Below are 20,223 nucleotides of genomic sequence, written 5' to 3' on the forward strand. Positions count from 1 at the left end.
GCCGTTTTATTAATTTTATTATATATTCCTTATTTAAAACAAGGCATTGAAATTTGATTATTTATTTCCTGCCTGTAAATTTCCCACTGCTGGGCTAAGGCTCCTCTCTCTCTGAAGAGTAGGTTTGGAACATATTCCACCACACTGTTTCAATGTGGGTTGGTGGAGTACACATGTGGCAGAATTTCGTTGAAATTAGACACATGCAGGTTTCCTCACGATGTTTTCCTTCACTGCTTGCATGAGATGAATTATAAACACAAATTAAGCACATGAAAATTCAGTGATGCTTGCCAGGACCCGAAATCATCTGGGACTGGGCCATCTCAGTTCTTTCTATTTTAACATTGGATTTTTTTATATATAAAAGTGGATAATGTATATTCTAAACTTGAATAACATTGCGCATTTATTTAATATGTTGAGCAAGTATCCCATTACTTGGCAAAAGCTACCCCTATTAAGAATCCCATGAGTACGTCGGTAGTCACTGTTGTTACCCTTGAAAGTACAAGTGTAGTGTGAGGCACTAGGTGTACTTCCCGCATTGTTGGCTAGTCATTGAAATAAGCCAATTAGGCGAAATTATTGTCAGGAAAGTCCAATATGACAGAAATTTCTATTGATTTTAAGCACATTGTTTGGTAATTGTCTTCATATGTCAGTGCGCATATCCCTGCTCTAACATAATTTTTATACTGAAAAAAAAGAACCACAAATCTGACAATCATCAAAAGCACTTATCAGTGTTATTTTAATCAATTGGTATATATTGTAAAATACTAAAAGCTTATTATTATTAATACAACTTGAATGATATCCATATCACAATTAAAATAACTGTTGACATTTGTCACAACCACATCTTTCTGCTAAATTTACAATGTAACCTTTAGATTATATATATAAAAGTAAGTAAAAGATTTTTTTTTCATCAAATACATTAATGTTGTTGGTAAGTGTTTAATTTCTATGGGATTTTTTTAGTTATTCCATAAAATAAAGTAGTCATAACTAGTACATGACTTTATTTATACTTATATAAATATATTTGATTGAAGAACACAAGAACAGAAGTTTTCTAGAATGTTAATGGTGTGCTGCAGCTTCCTTCTTTCTCTTTTCTGCCCAGATGCTGACATTCTCGGGAGAGTTAGCTGTAACATATTAATGCATAATTATAACAAATGTAATATATTTAACAAGTGACAAAGTTTGATGAGGTTTTATTTTATGGAAATCATTCTATGGCTGACATTGTAAAACAGACCAATTATAGATAAATACGGAGCTTATCGCTACAAAATTATATATTTTATAGACTACATGAATAGTATGTATATTATCAACTACTGTGGTCCTATTAGATCAATTTTTAAGTACAACATATTATACTATAACATCTTAGATTTCCTCTGTGGATGGTGTGAGGAATGACATGTACTTCTTACAGCGCAATGGTATGCTATGAGCAACAGAACCCACATAGTCTCCAACCACACAATCAGGTGGTGTCTGATTGTTTGCCAGCGTCAAAAGATAAACGAAATAAGCATATAAAAGGATTTATAATTATATGTTACCCATTTTGTGGATCTTGTAGAACACTGGAGAAGCGACGGCGATTCCGATCATCCAGTAACGCCAGATCCATTGGTTCTGAACGTAGAATTTGAAAGGGAATTGCGCAATCTTGGCGCTAAATGTGTAGGGATATTTCATAGGGCGAGCGGGAGCGTCTGCCATTTTTGAAGGTCTGTTAAAAAGAAATAGCAAACATTATTATGTAATGTGACGTGACTTCACTTTAGATTCGTTATATTAATGCTGTATCATTCTTTTTAGAAATAGACATTGCACATTATTATTTAAAAAAAACAGTCAATTATCGAATTATTAGATTTTAAATTAAATATTGTGTATTAATATTCTAACCTTTTTCTTTTCGGAACTATCGGTATCGACCGCCACAGAAAATAATCACTTATCAAATTCTGATGACACTTGACAATTCGTAAGACCGTAAGTGCACAGACTTTCAAATTTAACTTATATTTTCTTACTTCTAAAAGTCAGTGACCAGATAGATGCCACTTGTATTAAAAATTCAGTTTTTAGATTAAGAAGATTGAATCACATTTACTTAATGGCGTTAGAAAGTAACAGTTTAAGTTATCAAACAATAAGAATGGCGGCTGCAATAATATTTATTTTAACGTAATAATTCATAATATTTAGGTACAAATGTTGAGAGAGTTTTTGATCACATAAAACTCTTACTCGTATTACAGGTTACACTGAGCTTTTAAAGATTTAATATCAGGACAATAAAAGTCAGTGGCTATTCGGCAATCATATAATAGTCCATTGTTTGATATTTGGGCAATGGTATGTAAACACTAATATATGTCAAACATTTAAAAATCGTTATGATGGCAACTTTAACGTCCATTGTTATGAATTGTTGCTCCTACGTCCCGTCGACTGTCAAGTGAATCAAATAAAATGTCAATTTGCTTTGTAGTGTCGCATTCGCGTTAAATGTAATATCATTAAGAATTAAAGTTATTGTATAGTATAATGTGTGACAATGGCCTCTGTAAAAGTGGCTGTAAGGGTGCGCCCATTCAATCAAAGGTAAGCTGGTGCATTAGTCATCATAACGTTACCAAACGTAAACGAAAATCTAATGAGACATATATTCTGCTATCAGACATAAAATCTTTCACGTTGTATCCAATCAAACCTACTTTATTATCACGATTAGCACGTATATTTGGCACACATATTCAAGTACATCGTTTTGAGACATAAGGGTTTAATAAAACGACCCAGGTTTTGGAAAGTACAAAAAAACAATGATGTCATGAAACGGCAATGACTTTCACGGTTCGGCTGCATTTGGAACACAAACTGTACCTCGGAACTCCATTTAAATGAAAGTAGACGAAAAAATTGTTGAAAAAAAATTCGACCTAAATGCAGTCATCCATTATTACTTGAAATTTTGAAAGTAGTGCATGAATGTAATGTTAGTGTTTACAAACAAACACATACGGTGCTTACATTTTTAAAATTCTGTTATTATTGAAAAAAACACACATCACATTTAATAGTCAGATTCAGTTAATCATTACAAATTTACTATCACTCATTATAAAAGCACCAAAGGCCATATAATAACATATATAAACATTAAAAAAAAAAAAAACTGTGACATATTTTCTTTCTTACATCTTTGTAATTTAATTGACTTTTATATTGATATACATGTTGTTTAAAAGTATATTAATATATAGTATTGAATTATATAATTTATACATATCATCTGATTGAAAAAAAATATCTTTAAATTGACACTTACTGTAAAGATATTCAATAAAAATATTAGTGAGTACATTACTCAAAAATTGAGTACAAAAGTACCACATAAAAATTTGAAGAAACTGGATATCTGCATTTTCTAACCAATATACAAAATTTCGCACCTGGTATACACCTGAAAGACAACCTTACTTTTAATCATTGTTTAGTAAGTCTTTAATTAAACTCTATTGTCTCCCTTTATGTCAATATTGATTAATATTCAAAGTAAGACATCAAGATATTTTCCTTGTCTCCTTTACAAATAAAAGTTGCCTTAGATGTTGCTACATAATGACAATTTAATAAGGCACTTAATAGCATGGGACAGCATTATTCAAGTAACTTATTTATTGGTAGGGCTTTATGCAACCTCAACTGGGTAGGTACAAACAAAAAATTTGATTTTGAATACTTAATATTTGTTAGAGCCACTGTTTATGGGTAGGTTCGACCACTTACCATCAGATGACCCATTCACTTGCTTATGTAAATAACAAAAAAATAGCCACACACACTAATATACTATATTATATAATTTAAAAGTTAAATTACCTGTTCTTTCAAAAATGTAGAACAGGTAAAATATTTCAGCTTTCAAAGGCAACATTGTAACTGGCCATAATTAAGATTAATGGACAAAATCACAGATAAAAAAAATTTTCTTAAACAATTTAAAATGTTATTATAAAAACAGCTTTAAGCTATTGTCATATTATATTTGTTTAACATAATGCTATAATCACATACAAAAGTAACATAAATGACCCATTGCTGTACTTTGGCCTCCTCTGCTGTGAGGAGGTTATTTCAGCTTATTCACTATGCTGTTCCAATGCAGGTTGTTGGATACACAATTGGCAGAATTTCATTGGTTAAGATGCACGCATTCTAACCATTGGGCCATCACGACTCCACTATCACATATAATTTAGAAATTAAGTAATTGTAAATTATTATTATTAGCTTAATACACAGATACATAATGACAGATATTTGTTACAGAGAGAAGGACATGAACGCCAAGTTGATTGTCCAAATGGATGGGAAGAAAACAAGACTGCTCACTGCAAAAGTAAGTTTATATCCCAACTAATATAATAAAATTGAGAAGGATAATTGGTTTTATTCAATATAAACTGTCATTGGTGGAGAGCTTGATTTATCGATGATATTTACTATGCATTTGTGAAAAAATGGCGTTTTGCACGTCGACGAAACTGTTATCATAAAATTTTGGAAGTTAAATTAAAGTTGAAATATGTAGTTAAGTGTGACAGTGCTGTATTATAAATAAATATATGTTAATTAAAGTTATTAGCAAATCGCATGAAATGCGTAAATCTAAGGTTTGTTTATCATTTTTCCTACTTCCATTGGAGTAGGCTATACGTATTTACGTTTCAAATTGTAAAAACGACTTGTAATGTAAAGCCAGTCTGGTGTTACATGTTATGATGTAACCGATATTACAGTATCGTTTCATATTGTCTGATATTTATCAAGTTCAAACTATACAAACTTGCGAATGCCGAAAATGATGTTTACGCAGATGCCTTGTGCAGTGCGTTCCAGTTGCCTGTGTTTGCGTACACGTGATTCGGTTAACGTCACGTCTATTGAATAACTTTAGCGATGCGACCATGCGATTTATTCAATGGATTTTTTTTACTTCGTCTTTTAAACTTGACCCATTTATTAAGCATTTTAAGTTTCGTTCTGTTTGATTTACAAATATTTTAACATTAAATAGTAATACTTCGTATTCATGTCTAATCGAATGAGTCTGTATATTTAAATAAGGGACATCTTAAATCCAGTTTTTCTTATATAAGTTTGAAGATGTAATTGGCCACCAACACTATGTTCGGTGACTTTACCCCTCCGTTTAGTTTCACTGTGATCTCTAGGTTTACGAAACATTGTAAAACTTAGACATGGCTGAGGTTAGCAGCAATTTCTGTCAGTAATACTTTCTGAAATATCTTCAATGCTAGCATTGATGATCATCTTATATTCTGAAATGAGGTAAAAAACTGACAAAACAATTTAAAATTTTACACACGTATTCAATATCGATGCTCTAATAAGTACTATAATTTTTAAACACCTCATGTTTATAAAAATATAATAACAATAAACGAAATATCATGTAAATATTAAATACTTACATCGAATTCATTTTAAAGATTTCGGCGTTTCCTTACAAAAAAAATTATGCAAGACAAATAATAATTAGGGGCTCAATTTACTATACTCTATTCCAACCATAACAGGAAAAAAGCCAAATAAACAACTTTTGACAGTAAAACGCGATATCAATGGTCGAGAGCTTGATTAATCTATGGTATTCACTATGGATTTGCGATAAAATGGCGTTTTGAACGTCGGCGAAACTTATCGAAATTTTGGAAGTAAAATTAAAATAAAAGTATTTTAAATAAAGATATATTAATCATAAACTCTTAGTAGTGCATAATATAGCTGAGTTATTAGCAAATCGCATGAAATACGTAAATCTAAGGTTTGTTTATATTTTTTCCTACTTGGATATACTATACGTTGCCGTAGTATGATAATTCATATATCTTCTAATTAGTCGAAACACATGCAGGCTTTCACACCATGATTTACTTGGTGGTATTGCGTTTTACCCGTCTGCTTAGGTACCAACCACTCATCAGATATTCTACTGCCCAACAGCAATTCTAAGTGTTGTTGTGTACTAGTTTATATAGTGAGTGAGCCAGTATACTACAGCCATAAGGGATATTTTATTAGTTCCGAAGTTTGGTGTACAGCGCTATTATCTAGAGGTATTCTGTAAGAGGAAATTCGAAACTCACCCCAAAACACGTGCGTGAAATATATGGATATGATATCCGATTTCGACTGTAATCCCTATAAAATTTACAGGATACATTCGATATTAGTATCGAAATGGCATATCACCGTAAGTCGGTTGTCAATATTTCTCAAGTGAGATACGAAGTGAATTCTTACAGAAACGAACTTCGGTGTCCATTTGTCTGCCCGCATATACAAAAAGGGTGTTTTTTTCTTAACCATCGATCACGTAATTACTTGTGGTTAAAATCTCGTAATTACTTTTAAAGTTAAATAGCCGCCTGTAAGTCTGTCTGCCTGCCTACCTTATTCAATCACTTATTGAAATATACTCAACGTTCTATATATACACTAAATGGTGGAAACCAGCATAACAAAATACCACAACTAATATTTTTTAATTTTTCTGTCAATAGCTTTTTGAATATATACAAAGTTAAACCCATTTTTTATTTGAGTTTGCCATACTCAGTTAGTTTGCCGTCCTACTTGATATTATAATTGTTAATTTGTTTTCTTGTTATCCTTTCATATCTGTATCACCTAACCGATCGCCATGAAATTTTTCATACTTCAGGATTACAGTAAAGGACTTATTAGGCTATCTAACACCCCCTTCCCTTTCACATGCAGACGCATCCGTAAGCGGAAACTAGTATTATTATATAATTTAATCCGATTCGTTTCCAAGCAACAAACGAATTCAGATTAAACATAATGTGTTATGAACCCGCATTGATCGAACTCCTGTCCGCTTACTGTATTCAATAAACGATTCGTTTCGCTTACGAATGGTAAATTTGTATACGAGTTGTAATTTAAAAGCGTTGCTATAAAAATGTTTCGTAAGCTTCGAAGTCGTGTGTGTTAAGTAAAAATTTATAGGATTATTATATTATAATTAATTTTAATGCTCTGATGCATTAAAAGTACGTAGGACCCTAAGTACATAAACATGTTTCAACAATATAATACAAATTAAATACTTTTAAGAAATATATTATTTAAATATAGTAAAATAAATAATTAAACTCAATTGCATTTTAAGATAACTACGTATGTAATACTAAATAAATAAGTGCGGCAAGTCGGTATTATTTTCTTGTTTTAAAATCTCTATCATCCGGGGTTGTTGCCCCCTGATGCCCTCTCAAAGCCTCAACTTAAATACGTAACAAAAAGTATGATATTTAATTACGTAATATAAATATAAGATTTAATAGAACAAAGTCATTATATACCGTACTAAGACCGGTTTAATTTTTGCCCACGGAAAGTAAATAAAAAAAAATGTAATTTTTGCATAAGTAACAAGTTTCAAATATAAGGTCAATGTCGCCGTTTGTAATTCTGTTCTTAAAATGTATTACTTTAAAAAATAATAATATCGAAAATATGTAGTTTTTAATCTTAGTAAGAAAGGAGATTGGGCATTTTTGGTTTCACTTTTATACGCGTATAGCCATTTAAGTAAATGTATAATTCATGTTTATTATTTTAAACGTTTTATAAATGAAATTCATTAAAATCAATTGTGGGGTTTATATTTGCAATCTAATTAGTATTGTATTTGTAATATAATTAATTAACTATGTCGCTTGCCACTATAGTGAAGATCTTTTATCTTGAAAAGAATCGATCGACTAACCGACAAAAGAAACTATACAAAAAAATATATACCTACTATAACTTTATCATTTCAAAAGCTTTATCATTTTTTAATTTAAAGGAATGGGGATTTATTTATTAGCTGATTTAGTGTTGCATGTAAAATAATAATAAATAATAAAACAATAGGCTATTTGACAATTTTTGAAATCAATTTTATATGATTGAGCGGGGCTTGAGGAACCTAATAAAAGTATTTTCTTTTAATTCTGATACATATTTGCTGAAAAATATCAAATTAAAAAATCAATATTAAAATAGCGCGCCAAAACGCTATTTTGATATATGGCGCTGCAACACAAGAAAGTGACGTCACTTTCTTGTCTGTTTTTACGAAATCGTTGTCCATGATAAAAGTAATTTACAGAATTTGTAATATAATGGTTAATATAAGTAAATCTTACAAAAACAGTTTCGAAAACTAATATATAACACAAGTAAACACATGCAAGCAAACGAGATTTACGAGCAACTGACGTCATCCTAAGCCCGACCGATCAGGAGCGTTTTCTGTCACGTGACAAACGCTTAAAAATATTCATTTTTATTTCCGGATTTATGAATAAATGAAGTATTATTTTTAACTTTTGTGATTAAAAAACCATTTTTAAACTCATAATATATACTAATGGCAGTAATTAACACTTTATTTTTCGCATTGTCAAATAGCCTATTTTAAAATAAAACGCCATTGTTTTGACATATAACATAACCTTCATACTTTTTTTCAATTTTGTTTTTTTCAAAAACCCCACAAAATATTAAGCTGTAATTGACCTTGTTTTAAAGTAGATAAATCCTCCTTATTTACTTCCAATTCTCGCTGCTATACTGTGTTAAAAGTAACGCAACCGAGCGCCATAGTAATTTGCCCAATCTCCTTTATTGAAAATAAATCCGTTACGTACGCGTATATTTTGGTCTATCGCCTATTCCAATCGAAGGAATAGGGATGAACCAACCATAGATTGAATATTCCATGCGGTTTGTTAGTTAGTTCTCTATTTTATGCATTTGACGATATATCTTTATACGTATTTTACATATTATGTCCATGTATACGTAATTAATGTACATATATATTTCATCTTATAAATACTAGATGGCGTTATGTCAAATTGTAGATAATTCTGAATCGCGATGGCAAGATTCGCTAATTGTTTGTATATAGCATTTAGGAATTTTTTGAATAAACATGGTTACCAGTGGCACCTAATAGTTTTATTAGTAAAACGTTAGTGTTGTGGAGCATCCTTAGGATCGACTGAGCTAGTTGTTCAGTCCACTATAATTTTACTTCCAATGTTTCGATAACAGCTTTTCAATTCATAATGAATATACTCTCATAGATTATTATATCGCGATAATTCGATGTGCAATGTTGTTATTTATATTGACTCCTCTTATGGTTAGAATCGGATCAATTCGGATTGATAAGTGTACATTTTAGCTAGCTAAGGGCGACCCTACACATTGGCACTGTAACATCGCCACTGCCTCACCAACGTTGGGAACTGAGTAATTATGTCCCTTGCCTCTAATTACACTGGCTTACTCATTATTCAAACCGGAACGCAACGATAGTTATTATTAGTATTTGGTAGTATGATACATGATGAGTGGGTGGGCATGAGCAACCTTACCACGAAGTATAACGATATAGATTTAATAGACAACTTTTAAACAATTCCTTATATTAAATGTAACATCCGAAATTAAATACTCCATATTCAAAGAGCAAGTTAAAAAATATCAAAACATGTTTTCGTTTGTTGTTTTGTTTGAATGTCGATATCTGTCGCATCCACTGGTTTTGAATGTAGATTCTTCTGATAAATACTGGCATGAAAAAGAACGTAATTTTGAATTTCTTCTAATTGTCTACAGAATAGCAAAGAACAAAACGATGGAACCCGGGAGAAGTCTAAGGATTTCACCTTCGACCACTCGTACTGGTCATTCGACAGCGGTGACAAACACTTCGCGACACAGGACCAGGTGAGTTCATCGAACCTTTATTTCCTGATAGTTGGTGCTGGGTGTACTTTAACTAACTGCCTCATTGGTATAGTGTCTAGCTTATATGGCTGCATATGCAGAGATCTTGAATCCTTGCCAAGATATCAATCTCGCTACACCTTTTAAAAATCTTTTACTTTGTGGTAGGGCTTTGTGCAAGAACCTCTGGGTAGGTATCACCTACTCATCTGATATTCTACCGCCAAGCAACAGTACTCAGTAATGTTGTGTTTCAGTTTGAAGGATGAATGAGCCAGTGTAAATACAGGCACAAGGGACCTAACATCTAAGGTTGGTTGCGCATTGGCGATGGAAGGAATGGTTAATAATTCCGCCAACCTAGGCCATAAAAAAGGAGACTTAAGGAAGAAGCCAAAAAGTCTAACAAATTTATATGAAAGAATTGAACAAAACGCAAATGTTTAAAAGCTTTACATATAATCAATATTGATGTGGTTCATATAAGATTCTTATAACTTGTATTTCCATATTTTAACATCATTCAACTTATAACGTGTTATGTAAATACATAGGTTTTAGACGTTATCTTGCTCTCAAGTGTTTTCGCTAAAAACTCTCATGCATTGGATGCGAATCCAATAACGCGTGTCATGGGTGGATGGGTTCAGACAATTTCGTTCAGGTCAAGGCTGGTTTGTTGCGTCTAGTTAAGCAAAATCTATGTTAATAAATGAGGAGCATTGTTTTTTGCGTTCCCTAAACGAAGAATCTAATAAATCTCCTTCAAAATCATACTCCAAGATGCTACGCATTTTAATACACACCAGCTGAACCTGTGGCTTTATCCGCATACAATTTGTAAAACTTAACCTACAGCTCACCAAGCGTCACCCATATTGTACCCCTCGAAAGATGGATTAAAAAAATATCCTTCCCCGGAACTCCAACTATCTCCGTAGTAAATTTAATCTAAATCGGTTCGGTGTTTTCAGCTTAAAGAGGTAACAGACAGTTACTTTTTTATTAATAATATTAGTATAGTTACTAGCTGTATTTAGAATTATGAATACTCTTGACAATATCACAGATAGACAAGATAAGTGAACTATTATATATAACAAATTAAGTTCGGACAATTTAAAAGAGTAAATAAAAACATCGTCTGCATATACGTAACACGATTATAACTTAAAATGTAATAAAAATACTTTCAGACATTAATAAAAAACATCCTAGATTAAACTGAGTTCTAAGCCGATCGAATGCAGCCGCGTTTGAAATAGCTTGTGTCGAAATAGACGAAAACGATATTTTGTCACAAGCTGGTTAAAAATAATCAATGACATCTTAAATCCGGAAGCATTGTGTTCGAGAACATTGGCAAGACGCGTTTTAGGTCAGTGCGTTTACACAAAGGGGAGTGATTCGCTAAAAACACAAGTAGATGCGATGTGCTAATGACCTAACCTAAAAAGAATTTTTCGTTTGTATTTGCGACGTTGATTCCTGATTACCTTCATGTATCCTAGTATCCTGTATGTATGTATCCTATAAATATTAAGTAATGCTATTGTTTTAAGCCTTATCATCTTTGAAAATAAGTAACCCTGGAGATCTCAAGGGCTCTTAAGACCACAGATTGTACAAATCCGATTGATACAAATGGCAAATATCTGATCACAGATCAGCTGCTTAATTGCATTTGTCAAAACGTCAAGTTATTCTTGTTGACTATTTATATGACGATGTTTTGTTAATGCTGAGCACCAGATAAATCATAAAAGCAAATTTAACACACGAAGACTATGGGTTTTTCTGGGTTTAAGATCACGATTTTCCTTTAAGACCTAAGCGTTCTTTTCTTTTCAATGCCTTGTATTTACCTGGCTTATTAATATCTGGTAGTAATTTTTTTAACTAAAATTTAGCGTTGTATAATTTACGTTTTGTTATGTTGGTAGTAACGTTTTGTTCAAATGTAAAATATATATTACATGTGAGTTCCGAATGTTTCCAAATATTTCTTAGTGCCATAGGCTATGGTAGATTTTGCCACGTACTATCAGATTGCCCGATTGTCAGTAGGTATGGCTAGTAATAATAAAATAATCTAGTGTTAGATGGTAGATAAATTACAAGATACCTGACAGACATGATCATATTGATAAGTTGAGTCTAATCGATAAAACGTTGGAGAGAAAACCTGTCACATCCGTGTGAGAAACGATAATAAAGACTCGACAAATGTTTTTTATCTATTGCTGTGTCTTGTTTATAATTTTCTGTAATTATAATAACGATGAGCAAATATTTACGTAAATGTAAATACGCATTATCTGCCTCATCGCTAGCCTGGGCCCCAATTCACCAACGATTTGAAAAGTAATCGTTGCTGTTCACAACGATCTAGTTGCGGTGCAATCAAAGTTGAATCAGAATATAATCGGGATCGTATCATTGACGTTTTAAATAAGCAGAATTGCCCCCATAAAATTTGCCCCCTTTCACCGCCTGTCTCCGATTTTGCTTTTATAAACTAATTGCGCAGCCACTGTTGAATCACTTCAGACCGGCCAACACAGATCACGAATTGTATCGTTGATGTTAAAAGATTCAGCTTTTTTCATTATTTAATGAAATATATGATGTAACAATCTTAATTCTCCCTCCGCTGCAAGCGGCGCCTGAGTTGGGGGGTACTCTGTACCCCGGAAACTCCCGTAGCTTGAAGCCTGCAAAGGTGAGCCAAACGTCGGAACCTCACGGTAGCATGCGTCAGCGATCCTGTGATGTCTTTCTGAAGAGACGGGAGTCGGTACCGCTGGTTTTTTAGTAGGCATTCCGTTGAGCTGGGTCGCATCAGACGTACTCGGCACCGGCGATTCTCAAGCGTTTAAACTTTTTCCATAGTAAAAAAAATCTGTCCTCACCCACACATACCAAGCTACATGCGAAAGCGTATATAATAACAAACTCATACTATATACCTTGTGAGGGATAAAAACATCGCAATATTCAAATTAACACTAAAGAAAGTTATTTGTTTTTCACAATGTAAAATTAATTGTAGTTTGTTTTATTAACTGCATAAAATCAATTTGATACGCACGAAATACACTCATTTTACACGAATCCGCAAAAGTAGAACACTTTTAATTTATTAATCATAAAAAATATACGGTGTAATTAGAGTCACAAGGGACGTAACGACTTGGATCTCACGGTTGCTAGCGATATTATTGCCTCAGAATAGAGCTGCCCGCGTGACATCAGGTGGCCTAATTTATGAGCATCGCTATTATTAGGGAAAAAGTGCTTCAGGTACGATTCCGATAATCGCGCCGCAACGAGTCGTGCCACGGTGCATTTTACTAAATTGTAAAGGAAATTAAACTTTCTACACAATATTTAAAGTACATACTTGTATATAGGAGCGCAATCGTTTGCAATCGTATGCCGCCGGACATATCTAAATTAAAGGGCAAGTTCGTGTGCATTTGAGGTACATTTTGTGGTTTTAAAAAGATTTCCTAAATTAGAAAGTGGTCGGAGATATGAAAGAACTCACAAATCTCACCGGTGAAGTGTCGAAAACCAACTTCCGGTGTTACGATTTTTTGCCTTCGAATGTTATAATTGTTATAATCAATATCGCTCTTATCACTTTCTGACATTTTACCGTCGTGATCAGCGCCAGTGTCAATGGGAGGTGGTGACGACTACCATCAGGTGGTCCATCTTCCAATTACATTTAAAAAAAATACGCAGCTTGTGTGTCGATTTTCTTACGGAATATCTCTGCTGTATTCGTGATTTTTTTTCGTCGTCAGTAATAATTTACCCATTAGCATTAGCAGCCTGTAAATTTTCCCACTGGCTAAAGGCCTCTTCTCCCTTTGAGGAGAAGGTTTGGAGCATTTTCCAGCACGGGTGTTCCAATACGGGTTGGCGGAATACACATGTGGCAGAATGTCGTTAAAATTAGACACATGCAGGTTTCCTCACGATGTTTTCCTTCACCGCCGAGCACGAGATGAATTATAAACACAAATTAAGCACATGAAAATTCAGTGGTGCTTGCCTGGGTTTGAATCCGAAATCATCGGTTAAGATGCACGCGTTCTAACCACTGGGCCATCTCGGCTCATAATTTACCCAAACTTTTATAATTTCTACATTACATTGCTGAAATAATGTAGCGACTGTTTTGGAAATTGACGTTTTTGTCTTAATTTGTAATTATTGTTTACAATAAAAAAAGGGCCAAGACAAAATAGGATTTTATTTAATTCTCCGTCGACAGTTTATACAGTTATGTAATCATGCTTTTATATATTTTTTTTTATTTAATCGACCTTTGTAGGTGTGTATATACATACTATGTGGTACAACAAATGAAAAAAAATGGTGTTGATGAACTAGCTGTGCCCGCAACTATGTGCGCGTTTTAATTTAACAAAAAAACTTATTGTTCAGTTCGCACTGATATTAAGGCACCCGATGTGACGGCGCGGCGGAGTGGTGACATACGCGAGGGCTGCGCTCGGCACTGGACAGTATTTGGACATTGCTGCGTGACTTTATATATAATTCTAAAATAATAAGTATATTTATGGTACACATACATATGCATTTAGTAAAAAGGGGTTATTTTAGTATTACAAACAGACACTCCAATTTTATTATATGTATAGATGACGTTTTTTTTATTTTTTATTTAATGCCATTGCCAAGAAGTTTAATTTAAAAACAGGTTTTATGTCAAATGTATCGATATTGTAAGAGCCATAGGTTATATGTAAATGTATCTAAATTTAAACTCCAAAAATGCGTGCAAAGGTGTTTATTTATGAACGTAATGCTTTAAAAGTAACGTTATAATGTATACATTAGCTGCCATGGTTCACGTCATTAGCCGAACGCTATAAAATTTAAATCTTGACCTTGGGTTAATGTCGTCCCCTCGTACAAAGTTGACGGTTAACTGAATTTGGCAAAAGGAATATTAGTAATTCCTTGAAGGAAAATTAAATTAAAAAGTTTTTAGGCAAAGGCACACTTACAAGAGTTTAAAAAAAAAGTTTCACGATTCAGCTATTGTCGGCAGATAATTCAGACTATAAAAAAATAATAAAAATAACACTTAAAACATGTAAGTCGTGAAAACATATTCATTGATTGGAGTTAACTGTGACTTCTGTGACCTTGCGCAAAACTAACGTGCTTAATCGCCATTTTGATGGTACAATGTACGAATAACGGTATTATGCAACGTGATTTCCGGAGCCTCTATGGCCTATTGATTTTGAGGGGAATTTCAATTCTGTATGTTAAAGTTATATTTTCCACAAGGGGCTCAGGAGTTCGGACTTTTTGAAGTATCTTGTAAAACCACATGATCGTCCTGTGAACCATCAAAATTGTTTGACAAATTCTTTTGTCACAGTTTCTTCTTCAAACGATATTGGAAACTTTTATTTTTTACCTTTTTTTCGATTTTGTTTTGACTATATGCAGTTGTAACAATTGTGACTACTTCTCTTGTCACTTTTGCGATTAGTGTTCTTGTTGTTTACTTCGATGTACCTTCTTGTAGTTTATCTGTACGACACTATGAGAACGTCTAAAATTGTCATACACTTTGTTAAGTACTTATTATATAAGAGAAAAATGAAAATTATTTAGTTCGAAGGGAAACGTGCTACTAATAAGCAGAACATAAAAATTTGGTCGAATTTCTTCCAAAAAAATGGGCACATTTCGACCAAAAGTTACAACAATTTTTAATAATGACATGATTTACATTGCCAAGATAATTTATAGTTTAAATTGTAAACGATGTAATATCAGATGATGTCGGCAGTACGAGATGAATTGGAAAACGTATCATACGTTCGTACGGTTGACATTTTTTTGTCGTTGTCACGAACGGGCGTCTTTTTACCGTCATTTGTTACGGTCTTAATAAAACGTAACCGGTATGAACTGCTTCTGTTCCAGTTGTTTACAGAATCGAAAAACGGATCCGTTAAAATTAGTTTTTTATTTTTAATGCCGTAGATTGAAAAAATATGGATTGCGATTAAAGCGACTTTCGACTTAATCTCTTTGTAAGTCAGTAGCTTCTTTACATAGTATAAAACAAAGTCGCTTTTTCTGTCCCTATGTCCCTTTGTATGCTTAAATCTTTAAAACTACGCAACGGATTTTGATGCGGTTTTTTTAAATAGATAGAGTGATTCGAGAGGAAGGTTTTTGTATTTTTATTTATTTTTATTTTAAAAGGATCACCAACAGAAATTACAATTGTATTACATAGGTACTTAATATATAATTTACACTCATGATAATTGTATTTCTTTTATATAATATATAAAAGAATATAATACATAGACAATATAGTTAAGTAACAATAATAATTTTAAAAGTTTCTAATGTGATGTCGTAAATATATACATTTTTTTCGCTTACATTGTAAACGCTGGCTGAACCCTACGAGATAGATCAAAATAATGTACTTCAGTATTGTACACCTTAAAACGGTCTTCAAAAAAGTCCGCGATGGTATGTGTCTATCTCTTAGGGATTACCCACATTGCACCCGTGCGAAGCCGGGGCGGGTCGCTAGTATTTTTATATACTAATGTTTCCACAGCGGTTGAAATTCGACCGTAGTAATAACTGAAAATTTGGGTAAACGTATTTTTTTCTACTAGTATTTCTCGGAGGTCGCTAATAGATAAAACAAAAATTCTAACTTGGAGAAAAAGGTTGAGAGGCTGAACTGTTTTGTCTTAGAGTTCATATGATAGCACGCTTTGGGGTTGTAATGATATCCTCCAGGCCGCTTAAAAAATGAGAACAATATCACTGTAAACACAAATTACTACTATAAAAAGACCCACTGAGTTTGTTTCGCCGGTTCTTCTTTGAATGATGATGTATAGAATTTTGACAATCAATATTGTACAACATAGACTACATATATCTAAGATTTGTTTTTCTTTATTCCTTCTTGGCTTGAAATAAACTATAAACTTGTCTTTATCATCAGTACAATTATTCTATAATAACATATACGAAACTCACCTCAAAAAAACGATTGTGTAATACCAGAAGGTGATCAGCGATTATGAACTATAATAATTATAACATTGAAGAGATCCACGCATCAAAATAACGTATCACCACACAGTTCACGAGTGAGACACGAGGTGAGTTCTTATACCTGTAAATAACCAGGTTTACAACGGCCGAGCGAATAATGTCAAAGTTATTCAACTCTTATATTAAATACTTAACTATTTAATAATTTTAATAGGCAAATTGCATGCGCTCATACGTGACTGAATTACACGACAGGGTTTATTAATCTAACAACGTCATAAGTTAATTAAAATAAGATACATTTCGTGAAAAATATGTAGGTAAACTGGCAAATAGACCACTTGATGCCGAGGTCACCACCGCCCGTACAAATTGTCGCTATAGAAATATCATCATCATATATTTTGTCCCTTGTACCTGAAATTACACTGGCACACTCACCTTTCAAACTGGAACACAATATGGTACTGCTGTTCGGCGGTAGAGTATGTTATGAGAGCTAATACTTACCTAGATTTGATGAAATAAATGAATAAAAGCTGGATGTTACTCTGACATTAACAGCCTATAAATTTCTCACTGCTGGGCTAAGGTAGAAGAAGCTGGTAAGGCAGAAGCTGGAATAACCATGTGACAGAATGTCGTTGAAATTAGACACATGCAGGTTTCATCACGATGTTTTTCTTCACCGCCGAGCACGAGATGAATTATAAACACAAATTAAGCACATGAAAATTCAGTGGTGCTTGCCTGGGTTTGAACCCGAAATCATCGGTTTAGATGTACGTTTTCTAACCACTGGGTCATCTCGGCTCTTCTGTTTCTCTGACGGGCTTACAAATAAACTTACCGCCGAGTTAAAAATCTCGTATTATATATTTTGTAATATTTCTTAAGGTAATTTTTGTTGCGTAGAGCCTTTTCGTTTTATTTCTTTGCGTATTGTATTAAAGCGTGGGAAAATGGTAAAGATCTCTGTATTGTATTTTAATGATATACTTCCGTTAGTCTGCTCACGTCGTTATACGGCACATTCGTGGAACACGCGGTTACAATATTGTACAAATTATGAATAACCTGATAAATATATTATGAATATGTTATAATAGTAATTATGAGACAATGCCCCAAAAAAAGAGTGTAATGTTTTAATACTTCATGTATGTATGTATGTATGTATGTGTGTGTGTATGTATATATGTATGTATGTGTGTGTGTATGTGTATATGTATATGTGTTTGTGTATGTATGTCTGTATGTATGTATGTATGTTTGTAAAGCCTATTACAATCGAAGTAGGAATAAAGATAAACAAACCTTAGATTTACTGATTCCGTTCGATTTGCTGATAACTCAGCTATATTGTGCATTACTAAGGGTTTGTGATTAATATATCTTTATTTACAATACAACAAATTTACACTTAACTACTTACTACTAACACAGAGGATCAGCATTGCGATTTAACGGGGAAATGTTACTAGCACGTATAATGAACTTACTGTTAATAATTTTTATGTAAATAAATATGTATTTTAATATTGCCTAACGTAAATCCATTGGGTTCATAATTGATTAACTTCTAGTTTGTAAAACGTTGGTCAAAGTAAGATTAACTAATTTGAATTCTAAACGCTCATTGGTCGCTCTTACGTCATCGGCTGTCATTGACCAATGACCGTTCGGATTGAAATTAGTTAATTATGCTTAGATTATCGTTTATGAATTTGCACTTATGAGATAGAGAATAATCTTGATAAACAAAAATGTCAAGGTTTATTTTTTATGCATTAGCACAATTTATTATATCCGTCGAAATTTAAAATAGAAACCCAATGCACATTTCAACGCAGTGGTTTTTGTAAACCCACAAACTTCGAAAATATATAAAACCACTAATGCGCCGCCCACCATTATGATTTAATAACCGTTTTTTTTTTACTCTAATTATTCTGGGTCAATTTCTCTTCGAGCCGAGATGTCTCAGTGGTTCGAACTCGTGAATTTTAACCGGAGAGAACAGTGGGGCTGTTACGGTTCCGCAACAAATATTTGATAGCTAACCGTAATAGTCTCACAGGTTATCATGGTTACAGGGTATTGTCCCCAGACAGGAATCACTAAGTTAGCATGTGTCTAATTTTTCTTTGGAATTTATGCTCGAGGGTGATGGACACATCGTGTGGTACCGTTGCATGTGTCGAATGTAAATCTTCCACATGTGTCCACCAAGCTGCGTTAGAGCAGCGTGGTGGACAAAATGCCATACCTATCCGTGAATAGGAGGTCCAGGAGTGTGAGACGTTTACAGACTGTTTACGTTTTATTACTTTTACCTGAAATATAAAGTATTGATGCTTGGTAATAAATTAACTGATGGATTCAATGGTGGGGTTGCCGTTCCACTAGTACGTGTATGTTTGCTTGCCTCGTTGGTCTAGTGGCTTGATAGGTAGTCACTGAGTTTATGTGACCCTTTACCTGAGATAGGAAGGGTCGAAATTAAAATTATTTAGTGTTTCTGTCGATAAATTCTGAGTAGCATCTCGTTGTTTAAAAGTCAATGGCTAATAATATAAAATTATGTATTATACTATTATTATATGATGCTTTCTATACAATTCAATAGTTCTTTTATTTGTGGCATTTTTTTATAAAACGCCAGCATGGATTACCTTAAAAACAAAAAAACATTTTAACGTGGTACATACATATATAATATAGATAATACATCATGATCCATTAATTCAACACTTGATTATACCTAATTGTAAACCATCTATGTATACGAATGTCACTATGTCTGTCTTTTTATCTGATGCTTTTTCACGGTCTAACTACAGAACCGAATATGATATTTGGCAAGAACCAACCTTGAAACCCAAAGGACTTACGCTATTTTAATACATAAAACTTACCACACGCAGGCGATTCCGCGTGCGATAACTAGTCTATCAAACATACGTATACCTACTTATAAAATTAGAAAAGTTCTAGGATAATTTTTAAATTAGCTTAATGTACGACAAGATCATTATTTCAAAGTATATATCGCAGTAAACAAGCGATTAAAGATCACCAGATATGCTGGTGTCTATCTGACGTAACACACTGAGTCACAGACTCTGTGATCGAATTATATAAATATATACAGCTGGTACGATCGTTCAAGGTTATAGACAATTTCTATCCTGACCGATATATTTCACGACGTCACGTCAACCATTCTCGACGGAGACTGACAAGTGACAACTACGC

The 20,223-nt window shown here is 33.2% G+C and overlaps 2 protein-coding genes across 2 annotated transcripts in view; one reads left to right on the forward strand and one right to left on the reverse strand.

Moving 5' to 3' along the window:
- Positions 1–1,005: 1,005 nt before the first annotated feature.
- On the reverse strand, positions 1,006–2,066 carry LOC125070922. Its single transcript, XM_047680940.1, has 3 exons — positions 1,936–2,066; positions 1,584–1,756; positions 1,006–1,157 (listed from the first exon to the last, which is right to left on the reverse strand). The coding sequence occupies exons 2-3, from the start codon at positions 1,744–1,746 to the stop codon at positions 1,090–1,092; spliced, it is 231 nt and encodes a 76-aa protein (XP_047536896.1). The 5' UTR covers positions 1,747–1,756; positions 1,936–2,066; the 3' UTR covers positions 1,006–1,089.
- A 407-nt stretch (positions 2,067–2,473) lies between these two features.
- The window catches only part of LOC125071084 (kinesin-like protein Klp98A), a 41,532-nt gene continuing 23,782 nt past the window's right edge, over positions 2,474–20,223 (forward strand). The window contains exons 1-3 of the mRNA XM_047681176.1: positions 2,474–2,637; positions 4,369–4,438; positions 9,766–9,876. Of these exons, the coding sequence (XP_047537132.1) occupies positions 2,591–2,637; positions 4,369–4,438; positions 9,766–9,876 (228 nt within the window). The 5' untranslated portion in view covers positions 2,474–2,590. The remainder of the gene's footprint in view (positions 2,638–4,368; positions 4,439–9,765; positions 9,877–20,223) is intronic.

This window comes from Vanessa atalanta, chromosome 18, assembly GCF_905147765.1.
Source record: "Vanessa atalanta chromosome 18, ilVanAtal1.2, whole genome shotgun sequence".
Taxonomy (NCBI): Eukaryota; Metazoa; Arthropoda; class Insecta; order Lepidoptera; family Nymphalidae; genus Vanessa; species Vanessa atalanta.